The sequence below is a fragment of the Blennius ocellaris genome (genome assembly GCF_963422515.1).
Source record: "Blennius ocellaris genome assembly, chromosome: 15".
NCBI classification, from domain to species: Eukaryota; Metazoa; Chordata; class Actinopteri; order Blenniiformes; family Blenniidae; genus Blennius; species Blennius ocellaris.
The window spans coordinates 3,619,949-3,641,928 of record NC_137664.1 but is presented as its reverse complement, the minus strand read 5'-3'; the positions used below and the strand labels follow the sequence as shown (position 1 = coordinate 3,641,928).

The 21,980-nt window shown below is 40.2% G+C and overlaps 1 protein-coding gene across 1 annotated transcript in view; it reads left to right on the top strand.

Annotated features, from left to right (window-relative positions):
- The first annotated feature begins 1,483 nt into the window (after positions 1-1,483).
- The window catches only part of lamc3 (laminin, gamma 3), a 129,486-nt gene continuing 108,989 nt past the window's right edge, over positions 1,484-21,980 (top strand). Inside the window, exons 1-2 of the mRNA XM_080510274.1 lie at positions 1,484-1,806; positions 13,838-14,142. Coding sequence (XP_080366400.1) covers positions 1,506-1,806; positions 13,838-14,142 — 606 coding nt within the window. The 5' untranslated portion in view covers positions 1,484-1,505. The remainder of the gene's footprint in view (positions 1,807-13,837; positions 14,143-21,980) is intronic.

Genomic DNA, 21,980 nt, shown 5'->3' with positions numbered 1-21,980 from the left:
CAGCATCTAACAGTGGGTGTCCAATGAAAAGAAGTGTCCAGCTCAATTTAGTTCAGGCTCGGATTAGAAACATTGAAGTGAAATAAAAAAGTTTTCTGAATTTTAGTTCATTTTAAATATTCACATGTATTGAAAAATAAATATTTTAAATTATGTTTGCCTCAGTGATACATTTTTAGCTTATGTCATAGCAAAAGCTTGTTGATTTTCAGGCTGCATGGATTCTGGAGCCTTCAGTGTGCATGTTTTTATGAATTAATCTCGATGGCAATTAGGATTAGCAGTAAATTGAAATAGAAAAATTGTATATATAGTCTCTTTTTTTAAGTTTTAGACTTTTCTATTTGTACCACGTGAGCCTTATTTGACCCTCTCCAGAGCTTTTACTACAGGGCTCTCATGAGTGGGTTATTATATGATGCTTAATCAATGAACAAATTACTTAAAATTTGGCAGAAACACTTTAGCAAGTGATCACTAATGTAAAATTAGTTATGTGGCAAGAAAGCTAGAGAACTGCAATCTTGAGCATGGGTGTCAATCAAAGCTATTGATCTTCAGTGGTGTGCACATCCATGACAAGTTCACCAAACTCCTGTTTATTGCATTAATCTTGAAATTAACCTGCAGCCAATATACCTGTAATAGACTAGCAGACTTTAATATGCACATTGACACTATCTCACCTTGATTACCCCCCCAAAAGAAAAAAAAACAACTTAGAAAGCAAGCTCCCTCTTCTATTTTCTATTAATAAGTCATCTGTGCAGGTCACACCAACTCTGGAGGGACATCTCTTTTTGGAGATGACCTGTACCTGCTGAAATATTCCAGACAGCTTTAGTACATCAAGCCTTCCACTGCGAATCTCCACAGTCAGCACTTACCAGAATATCCTGCTGTGGGCTGGCTGCCAACTCCATTTTTCACCATATCGATGATATTATGTGATCCGTAAGTAGTGAATGCAGGTGCTTCGCTACTCACCGCCTCAATACCCGGAGGTGTACCAACTACCGCGATGCAATATTTAAACAGCTAAGTTATAGGATTTATTAATATTTCCCAGTCAGATGACTTAAAAAAAATAAATAAATAAAAAAAATCTCGGTTCCTTCAACGTTTGGAGGTGGTGTAATGTCTATGCTGACCAGCAGATGGAGAAGTTTAAAGGATGGTTTGATCTTCCAGCCCCCACCCCTGTCCCTCCTCTGGCCCATGTGGCTCCTGAAGTGAGGAGTTCCTGCATAAACTTCATTCCAGTCCACAAAGAGAGAACATATGTTTGAGACCCAGCAGAGGCACAACACACACACACACACGCGAGACAAAGAGGATTTCTGGACAGGACCAACTTCCTGATGTTGGATTATTTCTTTTAAAATCAAGGTTTTAGGGCATCAGCATCTCTGTGTCAAACGTCCCGACTGCTCGTAAACATGGATGCATCTCTTCTGCTGCCACTTTTCCTCTCACTGCACTTTCACCTCGGCATTCGGGCCGCTATGGACTCCTGCCAGGACGACGAGGGAAGGCCAAACCGCTGCATGCCCAAATTCGAAAACGTCGCCTTCAATCGCACGGTCGTGGCATCCAACGTGTGCGGCTCCCCGCCTGAGGACTACTGCATGCAGACCGGCTCGACGCACTCCTGCCGCAGCTGCGACACATCACATCCAGGACTGAGCCACAACGTCAACTTCCTGACGGACTTCAACAGGAACGACGAGCCCACGTGGTGGCAGAGTCAGTCCATGTTCTACGGCATCCAGCACCCCAATTCTGTCAACCTCACCCTCCACCTTGGTAAGAGCACAGCAGCACCCCCCTTTTTATTGATCAGGTCTCGACTTTTCCTCAACTTGCAGTTTACTCTGGACAAACTGTGTAATCTAGGTCAAGTATGAGTGTGCTTGTGAGTTCAGTTCTGGCCTCAGGTGATGCAGGTTTGGTGCATTAAAGGTCGACAACATTCGTTGTGTTCATGAGCACAATGCGAGTATCATCAAGAATTTGACAGGAGACTGTCGAACCAATCCATTGTCATATTCGCGAGTCTTCCGTTCTTCCACTTTTCTCTGCCTTGCAACTAACATCTCGGTTTGTTTGTAAGGAGTTCATAACACAAAACAGATGTGCTGAGCAGCACATGACTTGTATTTGGGCAGCCTGGACTTTGAGCTGTCTTCATGAAAAACACTTTGGCAACAGATAGACCTCAGACTGAAAATTTGTGAGCACATACTCAGAAGACCATGTCTGGAAGGTGCTTACAGGAGGAAATACTAACTGAACTCACAGTCGTTATTCAGCAATGACCAGTGCTGAAAATTACAATGTAGTTTTCACTTTCATAGAGTAGTCACTGCGACTATTTGCTTGGGAAAGTAACTATTACATCACTGTGACGTTGCTGTGAGACGTGCAGTCGTCTGTAGATCAGGTATTTATAGTAAGATAGGCTATACCTTCTGATCGTTACCACAGCTTGAAAGACATTCATGAACTAATTATAATAACAAACAGCCATTTAACAGGTGAGATAAACTACCTAGATCTGGAGCGCAGGTCTTCTAAAAGTATGCCAATGCTTATTTAAGGCTTCTGTTGCATGACAGAGACTATATCCTGATATTACCATAAGAGCTGCTTCTTCAATGTGGAGTTTAGTGCGATTCTGACAGAACAGCTTCTGGATATGCAAATGCTTAAGCCAACAGTGAATTGGACGAAAGCCCAACTTAGACTCCCAAACTATGCAAACAATACACGAACGCTATGTGTTGCCATGAATGATCTGTCAGAAAAGTTGCGCACTCTCTTGCTATATTGTGCATTTTTACTTTTTTGATCAACAGTACCAACATTGGTATTTGATGAGCTTCATCATTGTTGAAACCCAGCACAAATAACATTGAAAACATAGCCTGAGAAAGTAGAAAGTTTGTCGTAACTGTTGTTTCGGTGCCTCCCAGTATTGACACACAGAAATATTAATTCCACGGCCAATAACAATTAACAATGGACCACAGAAGACTCGCATTTCACACGCCATCAGCTGTAATGTGACCTTCTCGACCATCCACGTTTTGAGATATTATATATGGTGGACTCCTCCTTCAGCAGCGGGTTACATTTGATATTTTTACTCCAGGAAACAGTGACACTGACTATAAATGTTAAAAACAACAAAAGAATGTTAATATTTTTGGAAAGAAAGTCAAAGCAATAAGAAGAAAAAGCCCTGAATCTGACAGGAATAAGTTGACAATAAGGAGAGCAGGACCAGACGAAGTTAGCCAAGCATTTACATAAAGTGCATTTGGAATTCAAAAGGCACACTTACTTTTTCAGGGGAGGTAAATTTCATTAACCCCCAGCTAGAGTCCTTTTTGCATTGCCTGGGACTTGGTCAGCAAGTGCGCTGTCACTTTAAATCATGTTAATTTCCATTTTACTTTGATGAAAGTTTTTCGGAGAACTTTGGGAGAGAACTATCTCAGATATGCGCTGAAAGCACAATTTATTTGAAATGTGGCCTATCACCTATTTTAATACAGCTGCAACCACGAAATGCAGCAAAGTAATTGGGTAATAAAGTACTTGTTTTGTCTGGACCGAATTATCTCTGTCGTCTATCAAAACTGAGGATGAACATCTGTTACAACTATCTTCTAATGGGGATGAGGAAAAGTGTGGCCTATTAAAAGATAAGATAAATACTTGACATTTAGGTTTAGTCCATCCATTCATCTTCTGTGTGTGTGTGTGCGTTATCTAACTTGGGGGTCAAGGGGAACTGGAGCCGATCCTAGCCGAAAGCAGGTACAATACCAAGCGATTTAATGTCACAAATTAACCTTAAACATGTTTTTGGACTGTGGTAGAGATGTATCAACAGTTTAGTCTTTTTTTGTCACTTTCCCCCCCAAATAAACATGTTCAATCTATAAAATGATCCTAACACAATTTATAAAGATTAATATATGGTTTTAATATTAACCTTGTCATAATAAATCAGACGTATTATTGTTGCTTCTTTACCAAATTTAAAAAGTAGGGTAGATGTACTTTTAATATATGTACGAAATCTGTACCTTCCTTTACGAACTTTAAATGACAAATAGTCTGAACTATTTTGACAATTTTAGTATTTTTTTAAGTAGTTTCAGGAGTTTTTCTCATTTCGGTGTCTCGTTTTTTTTTGTAATTGTGCCTTTTTTCCAATTCCTTTCATAAATAAGAGTCCTTTACTCTCATTTCCATTTAAAAAAAAAAAAGGATAACAATTTTATTTATGTATGCTTTTGAGAAAGCTCCCGCGAGCCACTACAGAAGGGCCAGTGAGCCACATGTGGCTCTACAGGTTGCAGACCCCTGGTCCTCACAGTTCAAAGCACATATATAACTCCCCATTATTGTGTTTTATTGCATATTGTCCCCCCTATCCTAGTATTTGTATTACATGAAGGATCAAGTTTAGGATAGCCTGGGCCATGTGCTTCTCCTTTTAGGAAATGTATTTGATGCATTTTTTGTGTACAACACATTTGCAATTTTAGACATTTCTCATTTCAGAAAAAAAAATTAAAATATGGGACCAGCTTGAGCCATTACCATCATTATCCCATTACCATGCTGTGCAGAACTGCTGAAATACATAACAGACCACATTTGTCACCATAACTGAATTGAACAGCGGCGATTAATGTTACAAAGCATTAATACAAATCTTTCTGTGCAATTACCTTTTCCCTCATCCATTTACTTGCTGAGCTCTGCTCTTGTGTCTATACCAGCGGTCTCCTATGAACAAAGGTGTACACATAGGAACATCAGGCGTAGTAGAAGAATATTGCTCTGGATCCCCCTTTACTGCTGAACTCATTAATTACCATGTTTTCTTTCTGGAAACTAGATTTAAAGCATTTAATTTAGTCTGTATTTAAACAGTGATTCCAGACACAGGATTTCCCCGTGTTGATTAACCTACTTTTAAGTTGGGCCTGCACACCTATCAGCTGTATTGTGCATGTCACGAAAGGTTGGTACTTGATCACAGCTACTTATTATGTGAAGTAACTCATGCATTGTTTTTGATAGAATGTGCAGCTTAATCTAATAATTGATTCACTCTTTAAGGTCAAGTCCAAAACGGTGCTCTAAAGCACAAGTACACTTCATTAGGTAGATATCAACTCTGCATAACATATGTTATCAAAATAAATGAAAAAATATAAAAAGAAGCAGCAGCCAAACTGCTGAGCTAAAGTACAGGCACATGGAAATCATCAGAGAGCTCGAATATTTGTGAACTAATGTTTCTACACAACACAGGTAATGTAAAGCTCTGTGAAATACATTACTGACAGTTCTGCATCTTGCCATCAGGAGGACTGAGGCCCTGTTTAGACAAGGCTTTAAGTGGATACGCGTCATTTTGGCGTTTCCATTTGAGAAAGGTTTTGCATTTGCACAGCAACATTTTAAAACGCTGAAGACATGGTTGGCTTGATGAGCCACGAGCTGGTGCTGTTGGATGTTTTTGTCATGAAACTACACACACGGGTGTAGAGAACAATACACTATAAACATAAATAATGGTGAGTACTATGGATAGAAGGTGCAGTTGGATTACTTTTACATGGAACTCTCAACTATAAAACTATCAAGTCCAAGGAGATTATGGACTAGGTGTCATGACACTCTGGAGGAAAACATTGCTATTATCCATCCATTCATATTTACTACAGCCGTGGTGCACATGTGCATTAACTGCATTTTCAGAAAAGTTGTATTTTTCCAGTATCCACGGAGACGAAGTCGTTGCATTTACAAAAAATTTAGACTTTAGTTGAAACCATTTCTGTAAATGGGGCCTAAAACTCATCAACTGCTATGTAATCATTATTTTGTGCTTGATTTTAGCTTTTTAATATGAATGTACTCTTCTTGATGATTACTTTGAAACCACAATCACTCACTTTGAGAATTGTTTTTTGTAACAAGCAATATTTTAAAACAACAATGGATTTCTCATCAAATTTAGATTTAAAAAAATTCACAATTCAAAAAAAACTCTCCATCTTGAGGTTTCAATGTTAATTCAAACTTATTTTGAAATATCTGAATTTAGTTAAATTCCTTTTTCCAATTTTTGAAAAAACGAATAAGTGACTGAGGCCATTGGTGTATGAGAGTGATGATATACAACTACAACAATTTATCTGTGGTTTAACTATACGCTGACATTTTTTGGTTGCCACAAGAAGTCAGTGAATCCACAAACCTGTCACCAGCTCCAGAAAGCAAAACTTTTTATCAGTTGTCAAATTAAAATGTACCTGTGAAGTAAATTTAGAATTCCTAAAAAAAAAAAAGAAATCCATTTTGGAAGAATTGACACGTTCTAGATGCTGCATGGAGGCAATCCATTGAGGCACAAGGAAAACAAAATCAATCCTCTCGCTTTTGGAAAAGTCATTATTGACAGTGAATTGACGACAAGCTGTTAACAGTTTCTTTATATTGGTGCAAATATGAACAACAGTGTCATGAGTACTTAAGATTTGGACTCGAGTATAACTGCTGTTCACGCTGCTTTGAGCTCTGTGACAATATGGGCACATTATCAACAACAAACATCCAGTTTAAATGACATTTAACACATGTTTGTCCAACAAGCCATGTAATATTAAAAGGTGTGCTACAGCACATTTCTTGTGAAGGTAAAGCAGGATTTTTAGGTTTTAAATAAGACAAAAATGCAAAAGGTTTCAATATTAAGTCAAGGGTTTTGCATCGTTTGCAGCTCAGTAGATGAAATAGTTTCTGTTGTACTTGACGAGAAGCAAAAGTATATATTAGGTGCCGAGTATTTATTTACCGCTTAGAATATTCTTTGCAAGTCTGATACTGTCAGGGTCACTGCCAGGCGTTTTGGTTCAAAAGGAACTCGAGATTGAGACAAAATGATAACAGAGGCTGACAATGTCCGTAACGCTCTGTCCGGCCGCGTCGCTTGTTCAGAAAGCAGGAAGTTGCTCCATCAAATGCAGACTATTGATTTCCAATCGCAACCAGATGTCTGGCTGTGTTCTTGCGGGCTTTGTTGTTTATATTCTCAGGCAACATCTTTTTTTTTTCTCTCTCTCTCTCTAGAACAAGGCGGCATTGGTGCTGCTGAGGTATGTTGTGTTTGGAGGGTTTGTTATTCCTCAGACAATCCCACCACCCACACGCCTGCCAGCCTGAGAGCAATTTGACCTTTGCTCCCGGTGCACTACCTTGAAATTTTTTTTTTTTTTTTTTAAATGTGTTTTTCTACAACCTAGTGTCTCTGATGTCTCCATCTGGGCTGCATATTCTCAAATGCAAGATGATTAACTTTTCACAGCCCACGATTTTATGTAACCGAGTATCCCTACATTTTGCATGTGTGGCATCCTTTCAGCCCATATGAGAGCTCTCTGATCCATCTGGGTTGCTGGTGGGGGGCGCCTTCGACATTAATGTTTTCTTTTGGCTCTCCAAACAAAACAAGCTCCCTCTGAAGGGAATACAGGCAAATGCAGGGATGATAAACACAGCAGTAGGATGTAAGGGGACACACACTGAAGCCAGGTCAGAGTGGGCCTGTGCAAGGGTAGCGGGGAGGGGAGGGGGGGGGGGGGTTCAGGCCGCTTCAAGGGGAGTAAACAAAACATAATGAGGAAGACGGGGGTTAAAAAAAGAAAGAAAGAAAATGCCGGATGATTTGCTGGTGAGGAATTGGGGTCAGGTTTTTCCCACAAAGACATGTTTTAACCGGCGCACATTGACGCCTGCAGCTGGTTCTCATTCAGCAGCGTCGCAGTAAAGCAACATCCTGCCTCCGATGTGAAACAATGATAAACGTCTGCCACAGTGGGCACGGCGCTGCCACAGACAGAACATCGAGTTCACGCGTGAACTCTTCTGTAAGAGTGCATGGATTGCCAGACAAACTGCGAGACGTTGCATGATGAGAAGATAAATCCACTCAGCGGTTTGTTTGCTGATGGCGAGAGTCTTGCGATTGTTGAATAAACAGCGGTGTACAAAGACTGGCGATAGTCCACAGGACTTGCCGTGAGTTTAGTCTCCGTCTGGGAAGACGAGTGCAGCTGTGTTAGTTTGACATGGGTGAGTCAGTGCAGGTCAGACACCATACTTCAGTTCTTAGTGCTGTTTTCAAACTAGAGGTTATTAGTCATTTAATCAGTCTGTCTGAAAAATAACAACTTTGTGCTCAGTTTGGGGTACAAGGGCATTTTAGATCATTCACATATGGCTTTTTTTTAATTTAGTTTCTATCAATCAGTATCGGTAAAACATCAAATTATAATGACCTTTTGCTCCATTTTTTTCTTTTTTAAAACAAATGCTATTGATTTTTTTATGATTGTCAGTAACTAGATTCATGCAATGTAACTAGACATTGCATGTCTTTTTATATCTTAAATGCCACAACCCACCACATTTACCTTTTGTCTGAAGTTACAGTTTACAAGTGCCTGGGCATTTTTTTTTTAAACGGTGCCATTTCTCCGTATAAACGCAGCTTTGAGTCACCACAAACGATGATTCTTGAAATCTCTGGCCACAGAGGAGATATAGAAAACCCTGTGTCTCTGTATCTAAAGGAGGTAGGCTAAGATTTAAGTCACAATTTGTGACAGTGTTTTTTTCCAGGATTCTGATTGTCTATCATGGCTTCATGCGTCTCGCTACACTGCCCCCTACGGGTTTGGCATGCTCACAGTAGCTCTGAACCAGCTGTATATGTGGGTGCGTGGCAATTAAGTATGACTTATTTTTGTGAACGTAGAGGGGAAAATATCTATTTTTGCAAAAGCAAGGGTAGGTGTAAACGTGGCCTAAAAATCTGCAGTACTTGGTGATTTAGAAGTTTTCCAATAATTGGGAAAACAATGTCTGGTGCGAACTATGTAAATACAAACTATGTGCTAAAATACAAATTAGCAATCGAATCAATCTTTTGCACTCTCATACTTTCATACTTTTATTTTACAAAGACAGCTAGCCTAGTCTATATCATCATCATGTATCAATAAATATTATTGACTTGGCTGCAGTGGAGAAAGATCAGTCGATTTAATCAGGCGTCCAACCAGAGACGGTTGACATTAGTCCTTGTGAATGACAATATGACATCGTAGCCAACGATGACATGTTAAGAATCCACCTAATGGGGTCCTGAACTTGTCGTTGTTTAGTGGCCAGAGAAAGGCCAACGAAGACGGTTGACATTTGGTCCATATCATCAACAACACAAATTGAAAGCCCAGTAGACCTCAAGGTGCCTCTTGCTTATTGCTATCAAAGTGTATAGATGTGCTCTCGAGCTACCCATTGTCGAATGGAAGGATTCAATAATTGTATGGTTTAGAGGCTGAATAGATTAAAATAAATCCAAGAGTTGATTTATGTTCATCATATTAAAAGGTCATCAAATCATAGCAAAAATCCGGAATCCAAACGAAAAAGAACTTAACCAATTCAGAAAAACAAAGTTGTAACTCATAAGCCTCCTTCTATGACTCCCAATCAACCACTATCTAAACCAAACCCAATTTAAGCGCCAGCCAAAACCATCAACACATTGATGGTAGTCATAGTCACAGAAAGTCAGAATTGTATTCATGAATGTGAAAAAAAAAGAAAACAAAAACAAGTTCAGCTCACTTCAGAGCCTAAGACTGATGCTGGCATGATGTATGTAGAAATGTCTCATTGTAGGCATGTTGACATGCTGGAGAATGTTCCACGAAGGCTACTGTCCTACTTCTTTTCACTGTTTCTGTGCACAAACACACCTGCACTCTAGTTAGTGCATCATCATCATCATCAGCAAACCCTGCAGAGTTGGACACACAGAGAATATGCATGCACGGGGACCGGCAGGATTTAACATCTCTGTATAATGTGGAGGTCCACAGACACAGACAAATGTAAAAGTTAGAGGGGTGGTCATCAACCATGCTCAGTGAAATCTCTTATCCTGCACATGTTTTTTTTATTGTGTCCGCTCTCTAACACAACTAAATGTAATGATGTACCACCAAGCTTGTAAGAAAACCCAGTAATGAGTCCCTCATTGCAGGGGTGTGTTGCAGCAGGGAGAGTCATAAAACCTGCAGGGCCGAGGTTGGACACCCCCAGGTTCGAGGTAGAGCTTTAAAGCATGTGTGATGTGCTGGTAAAAGAGCGTGGCGAGAGAATGACAGGCAGGAAGGGCTCGTGTAAAAGAAAAATGACTCACCTGTTTTCTCCTTGCGGAAGTCCATCTCAGTCGCTGATCTCCAGACTTTCCCCTCCTCCCTGCTTCACAGGTGTGCCTCATTTATCTCCCCTCCTGCCACACTTTCCCTTTTTTTTTTTTTTTAGCACATAATGTATGCAGCTCCTTTTTCTTATTTTTATATATCCAATGACAAACTTTAAAGGAGGGAGCTTTTTTTTTTCTAATATATTGAAAAGGGAGCAGTAATGGAAATATAACTTGTTTTAACACAAGTATTGAACGCATTGAGCTTTTCTGGGTAGTGGAAATAGTACGAGGTGCATAGTGGAAAAGTAGAAATCCTGGCAAAAGTGGCTTTCCCGTGCATGTTCTCCCTGTGTACTCCAACCTACTCCCACACTTAATTGACGTCTCTACTTTACCAGTATGTGCAAGCATGTGTGTATTTCTCCGTCGACACCACTCTGTGGGAATGTAGTGCACCACTGTGCCTACAAATGACAACATCAAGCGCATAAGGAAGAATAACCTGGAGGTTCTGTCATGCTGCGTGGCGGCCTCAGTTACTGGATAGCCAAAACATATTAAAGGAATACTTAAATCTGAGACTTGCCAAGATATTTGTGATATCTAATGTCAGAAAAACTGTTCTGAAATGATGGTTTGGGGGTTTTCAGAAGTAAAATGACTAAAAAGTCACATTTAGCAACACAGACACCTGCTGGAAATAGTGAGTCCTGAAGGGAGCTGAAATCTGCTATTGCAGGAAAAATGCCTAGAAATTAGAAGCTTGCTTTGCATTGCAACAGAGCCAGAAACTGCCTGCAAACAGATGTAAGAAACTCCTAAGGAGCTATAAAGAGTTTTTTGTGGCTGCCATTGTTGCCAAAAGGTTCCCAAGTTGAGTATTAATGAAGAGAATCGTAATTGTGTCTGTGGTACCTTGGCTGGTAAATCTTTGGTTCTCTTTTTTTAAATTGTCAGTTCATTTGCTATTGTATACCATTTTTGCACTTTTTTCTGAAAATATATTTATATTAAATAATCAAAATTGAACTGTACTACTCAGTGTAACTTGGGTGACTTCCAATCCCAAAAGCTGGCAGTTCAAGTGTCCTTGGGTTATACATTAAACTCTTGTTCATTGTTTGCCTGCACGCTGGTTTGAAAATAACATCCAGTCTATTGATTACATTGTATATGATGTTTTTCACCGTAGGCAGCTTCAGAGGAGCCTCGTTTCTTTCCTACCACACCCCATACACCTGCCCCCACTTCCCTCATCATCCAACTCATATCCACTTCCCCCAACACCTTCTCCATTTCCACACTTTTGCCCATGAAATGTGTTGAAGCTAGTTTTCGTTTTAAAGAATAAAGCAAAAGAACTGTTGCCCGCTTTGTGTTGTGCATTTCTTGCTCTGCTTTATTGACACATATAGCTAAAAAAAAAAAAAAAACACATTCCACCTCTGCTGTGCACATACAGAAGCTAATGAATACAGACTGCTGTGCCCATCTAAAATAAGCGTGCTTTTGAAGGAGGACAAAACACAGATCATTGAATGTTGAGCATAAAAACATACGAATGCCATTTGCAATTAGTCTTCATATCTTCACAGGGGATAGCCGGCAAGATGTCTCTGGATCTTTTATGCTTTCTTTTTTGCCTTCGTCCCAGCAGGGCTAAACTCACCTCATGTGGGGAGTAAATGAAACCTAAACGATCTCAGTGCTCCTAAAGGAAAGATGCCATTAGAGATTTCTGCAGAGACAGGAGTACCGAGATGCCTTGTTCTGCCCTGGCAAAGCAAAGCAACAGATGTCATTATGGGTGTAGTGGTGGATGGAATCGCTCTATGAATGTGGTGCAGCTGAGACTTGGTATCTAATGATGGAGAAAAAAAATACCCAATGGTGTCCGGTAGAAGGCTGTTAAGAGACTTTCTGCATGTTCCTTCTTGCCTGGGTCTCCATTCAGCTCCACTGTGTTGTCTGCCCAGTTAATCCCCCTCCAAGTCACGCAACATTTGGCTTATTTCTAAATGTGTGTTCACATCTCGGAAATAAGGCTCCCCAATATGACTCCGAGGGTGTTTGTTTGAACTGTCTACAGCAAGTAAACAATGGCGGGAAATGACACAGCTCAATCAAAAAGAAGCATCGATTCTTTGTTTGCTTTTGGATTAAGGCAGAAGACAAAAAAAGCTGATGAGAACAACTGCTTAAAATATCAATCGACCACCTGTTTTCTGTATTTATCCACAGAGGAAACCCAAATAAGGACAAATTTTCCATTAATCTAACTGTGCGGTGCAGAACAAGAGTGGCCATAAGAAGAATATTGCTTATCGTTTTTCCAAAAATATCCCAGACAAACTCCTCTTGCCTTGCCATCCATCCATCTTTGACACAGCTTTATCTAATGCAGGCTCACGGGCGCTGGAGCAGATCCCAGCTGACAGAGGGCAAAGGTTGGATACACTATAAACAGGTCTTTAATCCTTCACAGGGCAAACACAGAGATAGACCATCACACACATTCACACATCTGGACAGTTATAAGAGTTTCCAAAATATCTCAATTGAGCTCCTGTAAAGATCTGCTAATTCTGCACACTAAAATAAAAAGACTTGGCCCAGGGAGCATCTTGCTGTAAGGTGAGAATGCCGACCACTTCGCCACTGAGTGGCACTTAAAATCCCAACTAAACTGCAAAGCAATTTAGTTAAATCAGCTAAATCTTTCAACCTAATCCTCAATGGAAATCTGAGGGTGTCTTCACATTTCTTTCGGATTCATTTGATGTAAAGATTGTGCTCCTAAACACACTTTCTCTTTCCACAAATTGAAGCTGACTCAAGGGGAATGCAAATCTATGAAAAGTCCATCTTCTTCTCCCTCCCTCATTTCTTCTCCTGGCCTCCACAGAATATACCAACAAGCCCTCTGGATCCATTCGGATATATCATTAAATCAATGTGTTTAATTCAGTGGCATACTCAGCCTCTCATGACGCTCATTAGTGGTCTGTTTGATCAATCGGTCTTCTATTGATGAGATTAGCTGCTTGCCCATCACACCTTGCATCAGACTGTATTCCAACCACAGATTCGACTGGACAATCAGGAACTCACCTGCTGTGATTTTGTCTCCATTACTTTTATTACGACTCCCACATATCAAATATGTTTTTTGTGTTTCTCTTTCCCTTTGTTTCACTGCTGCAGCCCATTATGATATTTATATTGAATAAATAATCTGGGGGTATTATTTTCCTCATGCAAGAATGACATTCATTTACCTCATAGAAACCCAGGAAATTAACCCCCCCCCCCCCCCCCGCCAATGTTTCTTTTCTTTCTGTAATGCAATTATGTCTGCATTTTTTTTTCTTTCTATCCATTGCTCTTGGGCCCTACACTATCGCCCTGCAGTATTTATCTCTTATGTAACAGCTGTAATCTACCAGTATAACTATATTAAATCTAGTTTTAATACTAATTCCTTTAATGATTCCATTCAGAGCTAATCATATCTGTTTTCCACAGGGAAAGCCTTCGAGATAACCTACATACGATTGAAATTCTACACCAGTCGGCCAGAGAGCTTTGCCATCTACAAGCGCACAGAGGAGGGTGGGCCGTGGCTGCCTTACCAATATTACAGCGCCTCTTGTAAGAAGACCTATGGAAAGGATGCTAAAGGTTACATTCGGCCAGGAGACGACGAGAGGATCGCCGTATGTACAGACGAGTTCAGCGACATCTCCCCACTCACTGGTGGGAACGTTGCCTTCTCCACCCTGGAAGGTCGGCCCAGCGCTTACAACTTTGACAAAAGCCTGATGCTGCAGGTGAGGAGGACTTTTGTTGTACATTTCAAGATCCTAATCCCTCTCTTCTTGGCAGTTTGATATAGGAGCGAATGTGCTGCCACGTATGAAGTACTCACAGATCATGCGCATTTGACAGGTGCATTAGATTTCGAGATTAAACTGCTAACTATTAAATAAAAAAAAATAAAAAAAATCCTGATGACAATCCATAATACAAATGCTGCTGCCGTTGACCTTTTTGGAGGTTTTTCTTTGTGTAAATCTCCTCATTAATAATCACAGTGGCTTATTCATTAGGTGTCGTTCTTCAAGTGTGAAGTGGTGTCATTGTTCAAACACAATGGTTTCTTCTGTCAACAACCCTGCACAACACAGTGTAAAGTTCACAATTGTGTAAGATGTCCCAATCCGCCGCTCCAAGTTCTGACTTTATCATCAAAAACCCGCCTTCACAACGCGCATTTTTACACAAACAAACATCCTGTAGCCATACATGTATATGCATGGCTTCACGGCTCTTTCAAAGCAGCTGAAGTGAAGCTAATGTTATGTTTAGCTCTGATTAACATTGATGAAGCCTTGAGAGGATTGTGCTGAATTAATGGCAGCCTCTTGAGGGCGAGCCGGGGAAGGGTGGGCACCAGTAAAGCGCGGCTAAAAACGAGTAAATAAGGCAGTTAATGCAGCCACTCCTCCTCTCTTTGACACAACTGAGGATGCATCTGTTCATGCACGTGCACTGCATCGCCATTTAAGCGGAAGCACTTCAAGAGAGTTCGTTGTTGATGGCATGGTAGGTTTAACAATAACTTTCCTAAAATACAACAGTAGCAGTGCCGCTCTTCAAACTCATTGAACAATATAATTTAGACAGAGATCATGTGGAAATGTTTACAAAAACTACATTGAGCATAATAGATTAATTATTCATTGGCAGATTATTGTGTGATTAATAGCCGATCATAATAGAAATAATCCAGCCAAGATTTCTAGTAGATTCTCGGCCTGACAGGCAATTTCTGATACTTCCATTTTCATAGTTGAACCTCAAAACCTGAGGTTCAGACAGATCAGCTCGAATTGATCCAGGGACGTGTCTGTATGAGCTGAGAATTCTTCAACTTGAGCAAAAAAAAAAAAAAAATGCAAAACCCGAGGCTTTATATATCTCTCTATCGAGACAGAAAAAGATACAAACTGGAGGGTAATGAAAAAGGAGCTGTAGTTTCGGGTGAGTTATGTGTTCACTCAGAAGACGAGTCGAAAAAGGAAACAGGGACTCCCACGGATGCAACGTTTCCACTTCATCCTTACGGTTCAGCATCAGTCATCTGGGATGAATAAACACAAATGGTCCAGCGGTCAAAGTCTCATGAATAATGCAAGATGAAAAATGTACCTTAAGAGCTCCTCATTTAATCGTGCCCTGAAGAAATCCTGTTAAAAACTAATTTCTTAAAAACTAGTTGCAGGGGGGACAGACTGTTATCTGCCTTACATTTTGGTAAATGGTCACTTTTAAGCATCATCACAGGCGCATGAAATTAAATAGGATTGTATAAGAGCAAGACTGTTGTAGTATTCGAGAGGAACAAAAGACCACTCATGCTTCAAGACTTCTTCAATGTTTTCCTGTAATTTGAATCAACTGATTACGATGTTCAGACATAAGCCCCCCCAAAATAAATGGATCATAGCTGTTGTCGCTATGAATGTCCATTGTATTGCAAAAGCAGATTATGTGGTTAAAAATGAAAGGAAAAAAATGTTTGTTCATGAAAAAAAAAATCAAGTTGGTATTAATTTCATAAGTGCTCGCTTTGCAAATTACCAGAGTAAATGTGTAATTTGCTCACTGTGGTTGCATTATCTCCTAATTGCCTGCTTATCAGGAGTAACTGCATTTTTCTTGTTGCTGTCATTCAAAGCTGATGCAACGGCCAATTAAACAGGCCTTTAGCTCACCAAGCAACGAAGCAACCGGCGCTGCATGAGTTATATGACGAGCAAATCTTTTTTATAACCTTCATTACCACCCACAACAGTCTGATTCCCGGGATGTGAACAGGCTGTTTTGGACTCCCACTGGCCGAGTGTTTTCATTTTTATTTTTTTATTTTTTTTACCACTGTTTGATTGGCTGCTTGTGGCTATTTTTATTCCCCATCTGCACAATATCAACAAAAACTACTCCTACCATGGAGTGGACATGCATCCTCTTGGAGAATGTCACTTTATTTTCTGTTAAAGCTGTTTCCTTAAAACTTTGATTATAATAATGAGTATTTTTTCTGACCTTTTTGCTAAATTTTCGATTGAAAATATGTCTGACAATTCCAGACTACTATCTCTGTAAAGAAAGCTGTCCTCCTCCACATCATTAAAAAGGAAGAGTAAGTGTGGCTCCGTGGAGGATATGCAGTGTAACCTTGCATTACCATAACCTGCTCCAACCCTGCTGAAGGAAGCCATCTCCCGAAACTCAGGAAAGTTTGAACGAGTGATGCTGTTTCTGTGTGTGTGTGTGTGTGTGTGTGTGTGTGTGTGTGTGTGTGTGTGTGTGTGTGTGTGTGTGTGTGTGTGTGTGTGTGTGTGTGTGTGTGTGTGTGTGTGTGTGTGTGTGTGCGTGTGTATTCTGTTTACTGCATGCACCTCACACAAATCAATTTATAGGTGATTTAGCTATAGCTTGGCCAAACCCCCGTGTTTATTCTGAGTGCGATCCAAAAGTTTTGAAGCCCATCCATGAAATGTGGCGCCTTATGCAACATCGAGTCAAAAAAAAACAAACAAAAAAAAACAAATCTGCAGATCAAGCCCCGGCCTATCTGATTGGGTTACGATAATTGCATAGCTGCAGACCAAAAATGCGAGAAAATTTGCAAATTTTCCACTGCAATCACACTGAACTGGTGATTTACAGATTCTGTAATAGTGGTGCAAGAATGGTGCACAAACTTGAGGAAGGTCAGATTTCAACTTTCAGTGAACAGGCATCCGTGATGCTCGAAACTTGGAAGAGATTCCCCCCAATAACTTTTTTAGTTGTTTGGCTGGTCATGTGACTTGTATTCAGAAGCAACTTGTATATCAAGATATATGGTAGGTACCACATGGGACCACAATGCAGCTGCTATACATGAATAAACACTGGCACAAACAAACTTGAGCTTTCAGTTACTCCGAGCATCGTTGTCGTGGAGTCGGAATCCAACGTACAATGAAAAGTTTTCACTGAAGACTTGACATACGCCTCGAACGTCATGTGTGTATTTAACTTTTTGAGGCAGCTGAGCTCAGTTAGGATGAATCAGTCTGGGGTTCGATTTCCCCATCTTGCTCTGTCCTTTGAGCAAGACAATACACGTCAACATGCGCCCTCTCTTATGCAAGCTTGTGTATGCATGTGGTGTGTGTGGTCCAATATGGCCAATCATATAAAGTGTATTGAGACTCCATTTGATGTGAGGTCCATTTATCCTTGCAAACACGATTCATTCTACCTGTGAGCAAGCATTCACAACAATGGCAAATTCACTGTAATCCCCCACGAAGGACTCCATATAGAGCAATAAGTGAATAACCCTCACTTACATTTGCCTCAAAAGACGGAGAAGATGATTTATTTTCAAAAATGACTCGTTTCTCCTGTCGGTCACACTGTTACAATAGTGAGAAAGTGTTATCTGAAACCATCAATTATAGATTGAAGTGCTATAACTGAAACTGTACACAACATAATGTGTGATTTATGTTAGATTGTAAGACTCAAATGTCTTTAAAAAGCATTTTTTTAAAATAATGCTTTTGATATGTAGCCTATTGTTAAAAAACTACCTTAAATTCATGATCTGATAAATATATATATATATATATATATACATATATACATATATATAGTGTGTGTGTGTGTGTGATATTGTTCTTATTATTTAATCTATCTAATTATTTATTTATTTATTTGTGTGTTCACTTTGTGGTGCTGTATTATGAAATAAGAATACATTTTTGATTAAAAAAATAAGATAAAGCATGGACAGACACCTCACTGATGGTGTGTAAACCCACACCCTCTCTGTCTCGTTCTGCTCCACACATGTCTCCTATGCCAGATGCTGTGTCCTCATAAAAAAAAAAAAAAAAAAAACTTCCCCTCTCCTCAACCACTATGGGTGCCGTCTCCATGACCTCCCGCGGAGTAGAAAGAGCCAGCTTTCCCCAGGACTGATTCCATTCGAAACTGGGAGCCGTTGGAGGTTTCCGACAGCAGATGATGAAGTCACACCGGCTCCCAAGCAGAGACTAAGCTGAGCCGAGCAGCTGGATAAGGACATTTTCCTTCCCGCCGACTCTGCTGTGCGAGGTTCCCTCGCATCTGCGGCCTGTGAAAATAGAAATGAAATGCACTATTGGATTAGCTTCGGTGTGATATGGGCTTGGCGCATTGTGTGGCAGCCGACTCTCAGTAAGATGACAAACAGCTGCATGAGAGAAAGAAGAAAAAAAAAAAAGATGAAGAAGGCGAGGGTGGATCGGCATGCAGGAGTGGATTTGGCTCTATAGATTCAGTGTCATCTGTCCTGCGAGGGCGACAATGGGAGGAGAGTGAATGAAAATATAAATACGTCTCTGGCTTTGCTATAGTGTCTTTACCCAGAGTTAAAAAAAAAAAGAGAAAAAGAAAAAATGTTTCCACAAGCATTTTCTCTCCAGACTCCATTAGTCTTTGCTTCATCTCTTTCTCTTCGTATTCCTCTTGAGTGTGTGTATTACTCTGCTGCACCAATTCTACCGTTCATTCCACGATTTGTTTTGCATGATAGCAATTCAAAAATGATTACAAGAAAACATTGCTGCAACCAACGCTTTCGTGATTAATCTCCCCACACTAGCGATCTACCAGCGCGTTGCTTGGGCCCCCTCCATCTATCCACTGTCTAATTCTGAACTCTGGTTGGAAATAGGACAATAGCAGGTTTCTCGGACTTGAGGCTTGAGCCTGAAGTGTCCTGAAGTGAGCGCTGCGTCTCCAGCCTGAAGAAAAGTGTACGCTACAAGCATTGACAAAGAGAGAAATACTTTCTTTGCCTTTAAAGGATTATGTGGGATTAAAGAATTAAGGGAGTGAAGGATTATATAAAACGAGGAATTGGAAACAGGTAGTCTCGGAGGCAGTAATGATGTGATCGGCGGAAAGGGCATTGTGGTCCGATCGGTAAATGCTCGCCTTATTTAACAGTGACTGGGTGGTGAAGGCTCCAGCTCAGGTGGAAGTCCTGGAAGAGAAAGAATGAGAACATAAAATGTCAATATTGCTGAATAGTTTTGGTTTGGTTTTTTTCATGGGACGGTAAAACTCTAACCAGTGCACTGGCTTTCAAAGAATGGAACAGTCCTCCAGAACGTTACAGAGGGGCACCGCAGCTGGAGAAATATGGGGGTCAATGGGGCATGCCTTTTCCCCAGCAGGGGTTTTCCCTTTAATTCACAAAGGAAAGAAATGTGAGTGCAGAAGAAAGGAAAACCATCTAAACTGTCTAAGAGGGGTGTCAAACATAAGGCCCATGGGCCAAAACGAGCCCACAAGAGACTCCAATCTAAATATTGTTAAAATTTCAAAGACAAAAATTTTTTTTAACACATTTTTGAGGTGAAATCGACACAAAACACTGTATCCGTGATTCTGCTCTGAAAGTTGTCAAACTCGCCTCAAAGCCATGCTGTCAGAGTGAGTTTCTCAAAATATGCGTAATGAAACAACTATAGGAGAAGGTTTTTTGGGCGGGGATATTTCACAGTATTTTGCATCAGAAAGTTTCATTAAAATGTATGCAAAGCTTTATGATTTCCCACAGTAATTGTTTAATTTTGCGATCACAAACACAATTTCATCCTGCCTTCCTCTGCACCACAACAAAGAAGAACTTTAACATTTATATTTAAAAGGTTATTAAGACACAATTTCACCAGTCAAGATAAAATCGGGCTCCTGAACTGAAGTGTTTGACACGCCTTCTCTATAAGGACTCAACAGCCACTAACGATAATAATTCAACTTTGGGAAATGTTGGTGAACGGTTGGCGACGCCCTGAGATAAAATCCTGCCTGAAACTATCTGCTAGTGTCAGCCTCTTACAAAGTACTGACTGTAATCTCGTTGTTTTTAGAGCAAAATTCACAAAACAGCATGCAAATACTGCTGCTATATAATCACAACAGAGAAGGTTTCCGAGTTGAACTTGAAGCCTTTTTTTGTGTGTGAAGTTTGCATGATCTCTCTGTACCTGCCTGCTCTATATCCCCAAGATTTCTCCCTTGATCTAAACTCGTGCCTTCTAGGCTCACAATCAACTCAATTTGAATGGTTTGTGTGTCTGCTACCCCTGAGATGGAAATACCCTCCCTGTAAAAGTCTAAAATTCTAAACCAAATAAGTGTGCCACCATTAGGCCTCACTGTAGCTTTCATGTTTGGACACTCTTGGGTGCTGTTGTTTCTTTGAGATATTACACGGAGACAGAGTTTTCAAAAAAGTTACACTTTCCAACATTTTCCATGGAGACACATTCATAGCATTTTCAAAAAGTTGCATTGTCATGTATGCAATGAAAGCTTTCTGCTTTCAACTGAAACTGTTGTCATGCGAGCAGGGCCTTGGATGCTTGTCGCCAGCCATTCAAAACTAGCACTTTGCATGAAAATGTCCTGTGTGGCTTTACAGTTTGAATTTACAATAAAATGTCTGAAGGTTGGCGAACCCAGCAATACATTTGTACTTTGGAGTCCATTAGCTACTCTACAAGCAGAAAGACTCACCTATTTTCTTCTGCCACGATCTTTGAACATTAAATATGTCTTCAGGACTGGTGAAAGAAATGTAAAATATGACCCAATTATTCATTTTTATGTGTTTGAGAGGGAGGGCTGCATGATAATTGAAAAGAATTTGTGTTACTGATACTGAACATATCTTCTGTATTCAATTAGTGATCTATGATAGAAAAAAGCACCAATATTGTGGCACATGAGTGCATATATGTTTATCGCAAACATTTAGGGATTGCTGCAGACCCTTTTCCGATTAATCAATCATACTGTTTTTTTTTTCCCTTTTTCTTTAATGAGCTGTGGTCTCTGTCTGTGTGCGACTTCTCATTTCAACCTCCTAAGCATCTGACTGCTCCTGTTGATCATAAAAATTGTGCGAAAAAATGCACTTGCTGGAGTCTCCCTTCCTTCCTCGTCAGATTTAATGAGAGCATTTCTTACCCCGTTACCTGACACAACTTTGAAAGCAACTTCAATGCCCTTTTCTAACAGCATCCACTACTGTAATTTCCTATTAACCCTCCGAACCTTAAGATGTATTATTTAAATGCAAGGGAGCATTTAATGACTTAAGGCCTTTGGTGCATGGGTGAACTGCGCAGAGGCCTTAGTTACATTAAAAAAAACTGACTACTAATGGTGTTGCTGGCTGTATTTCAATATGCTGGAGATGACATCGACCCACTGGTTATAAAGCTGTGGCGGATCAATACGAGCTAAGAATACATAGATTGGGTGACAAATCTCTGAACAGACCTGCCAAACACGCACCCTTTTCCTCCACTCTACCGCTCCGCTCTGTGTTTCCTTTTAAACAACAAGATGAGAGGACCCATAAATTGGCTGTGATCTGTTCGTCCCATTAGAATAAAAGGTGGATCAATTGCATCGTTTCCTTCATTAAATCTCTCGTTCCTCCTCTGCTTTAAGGATAGGTGGTTGTAGTGAGCAGAGATTAAAATCAAAACCCCAACAACAACACAGGCCATCCTCTCTGAAGCAAAATCAAAGCTGGTGGAAAGCAAAA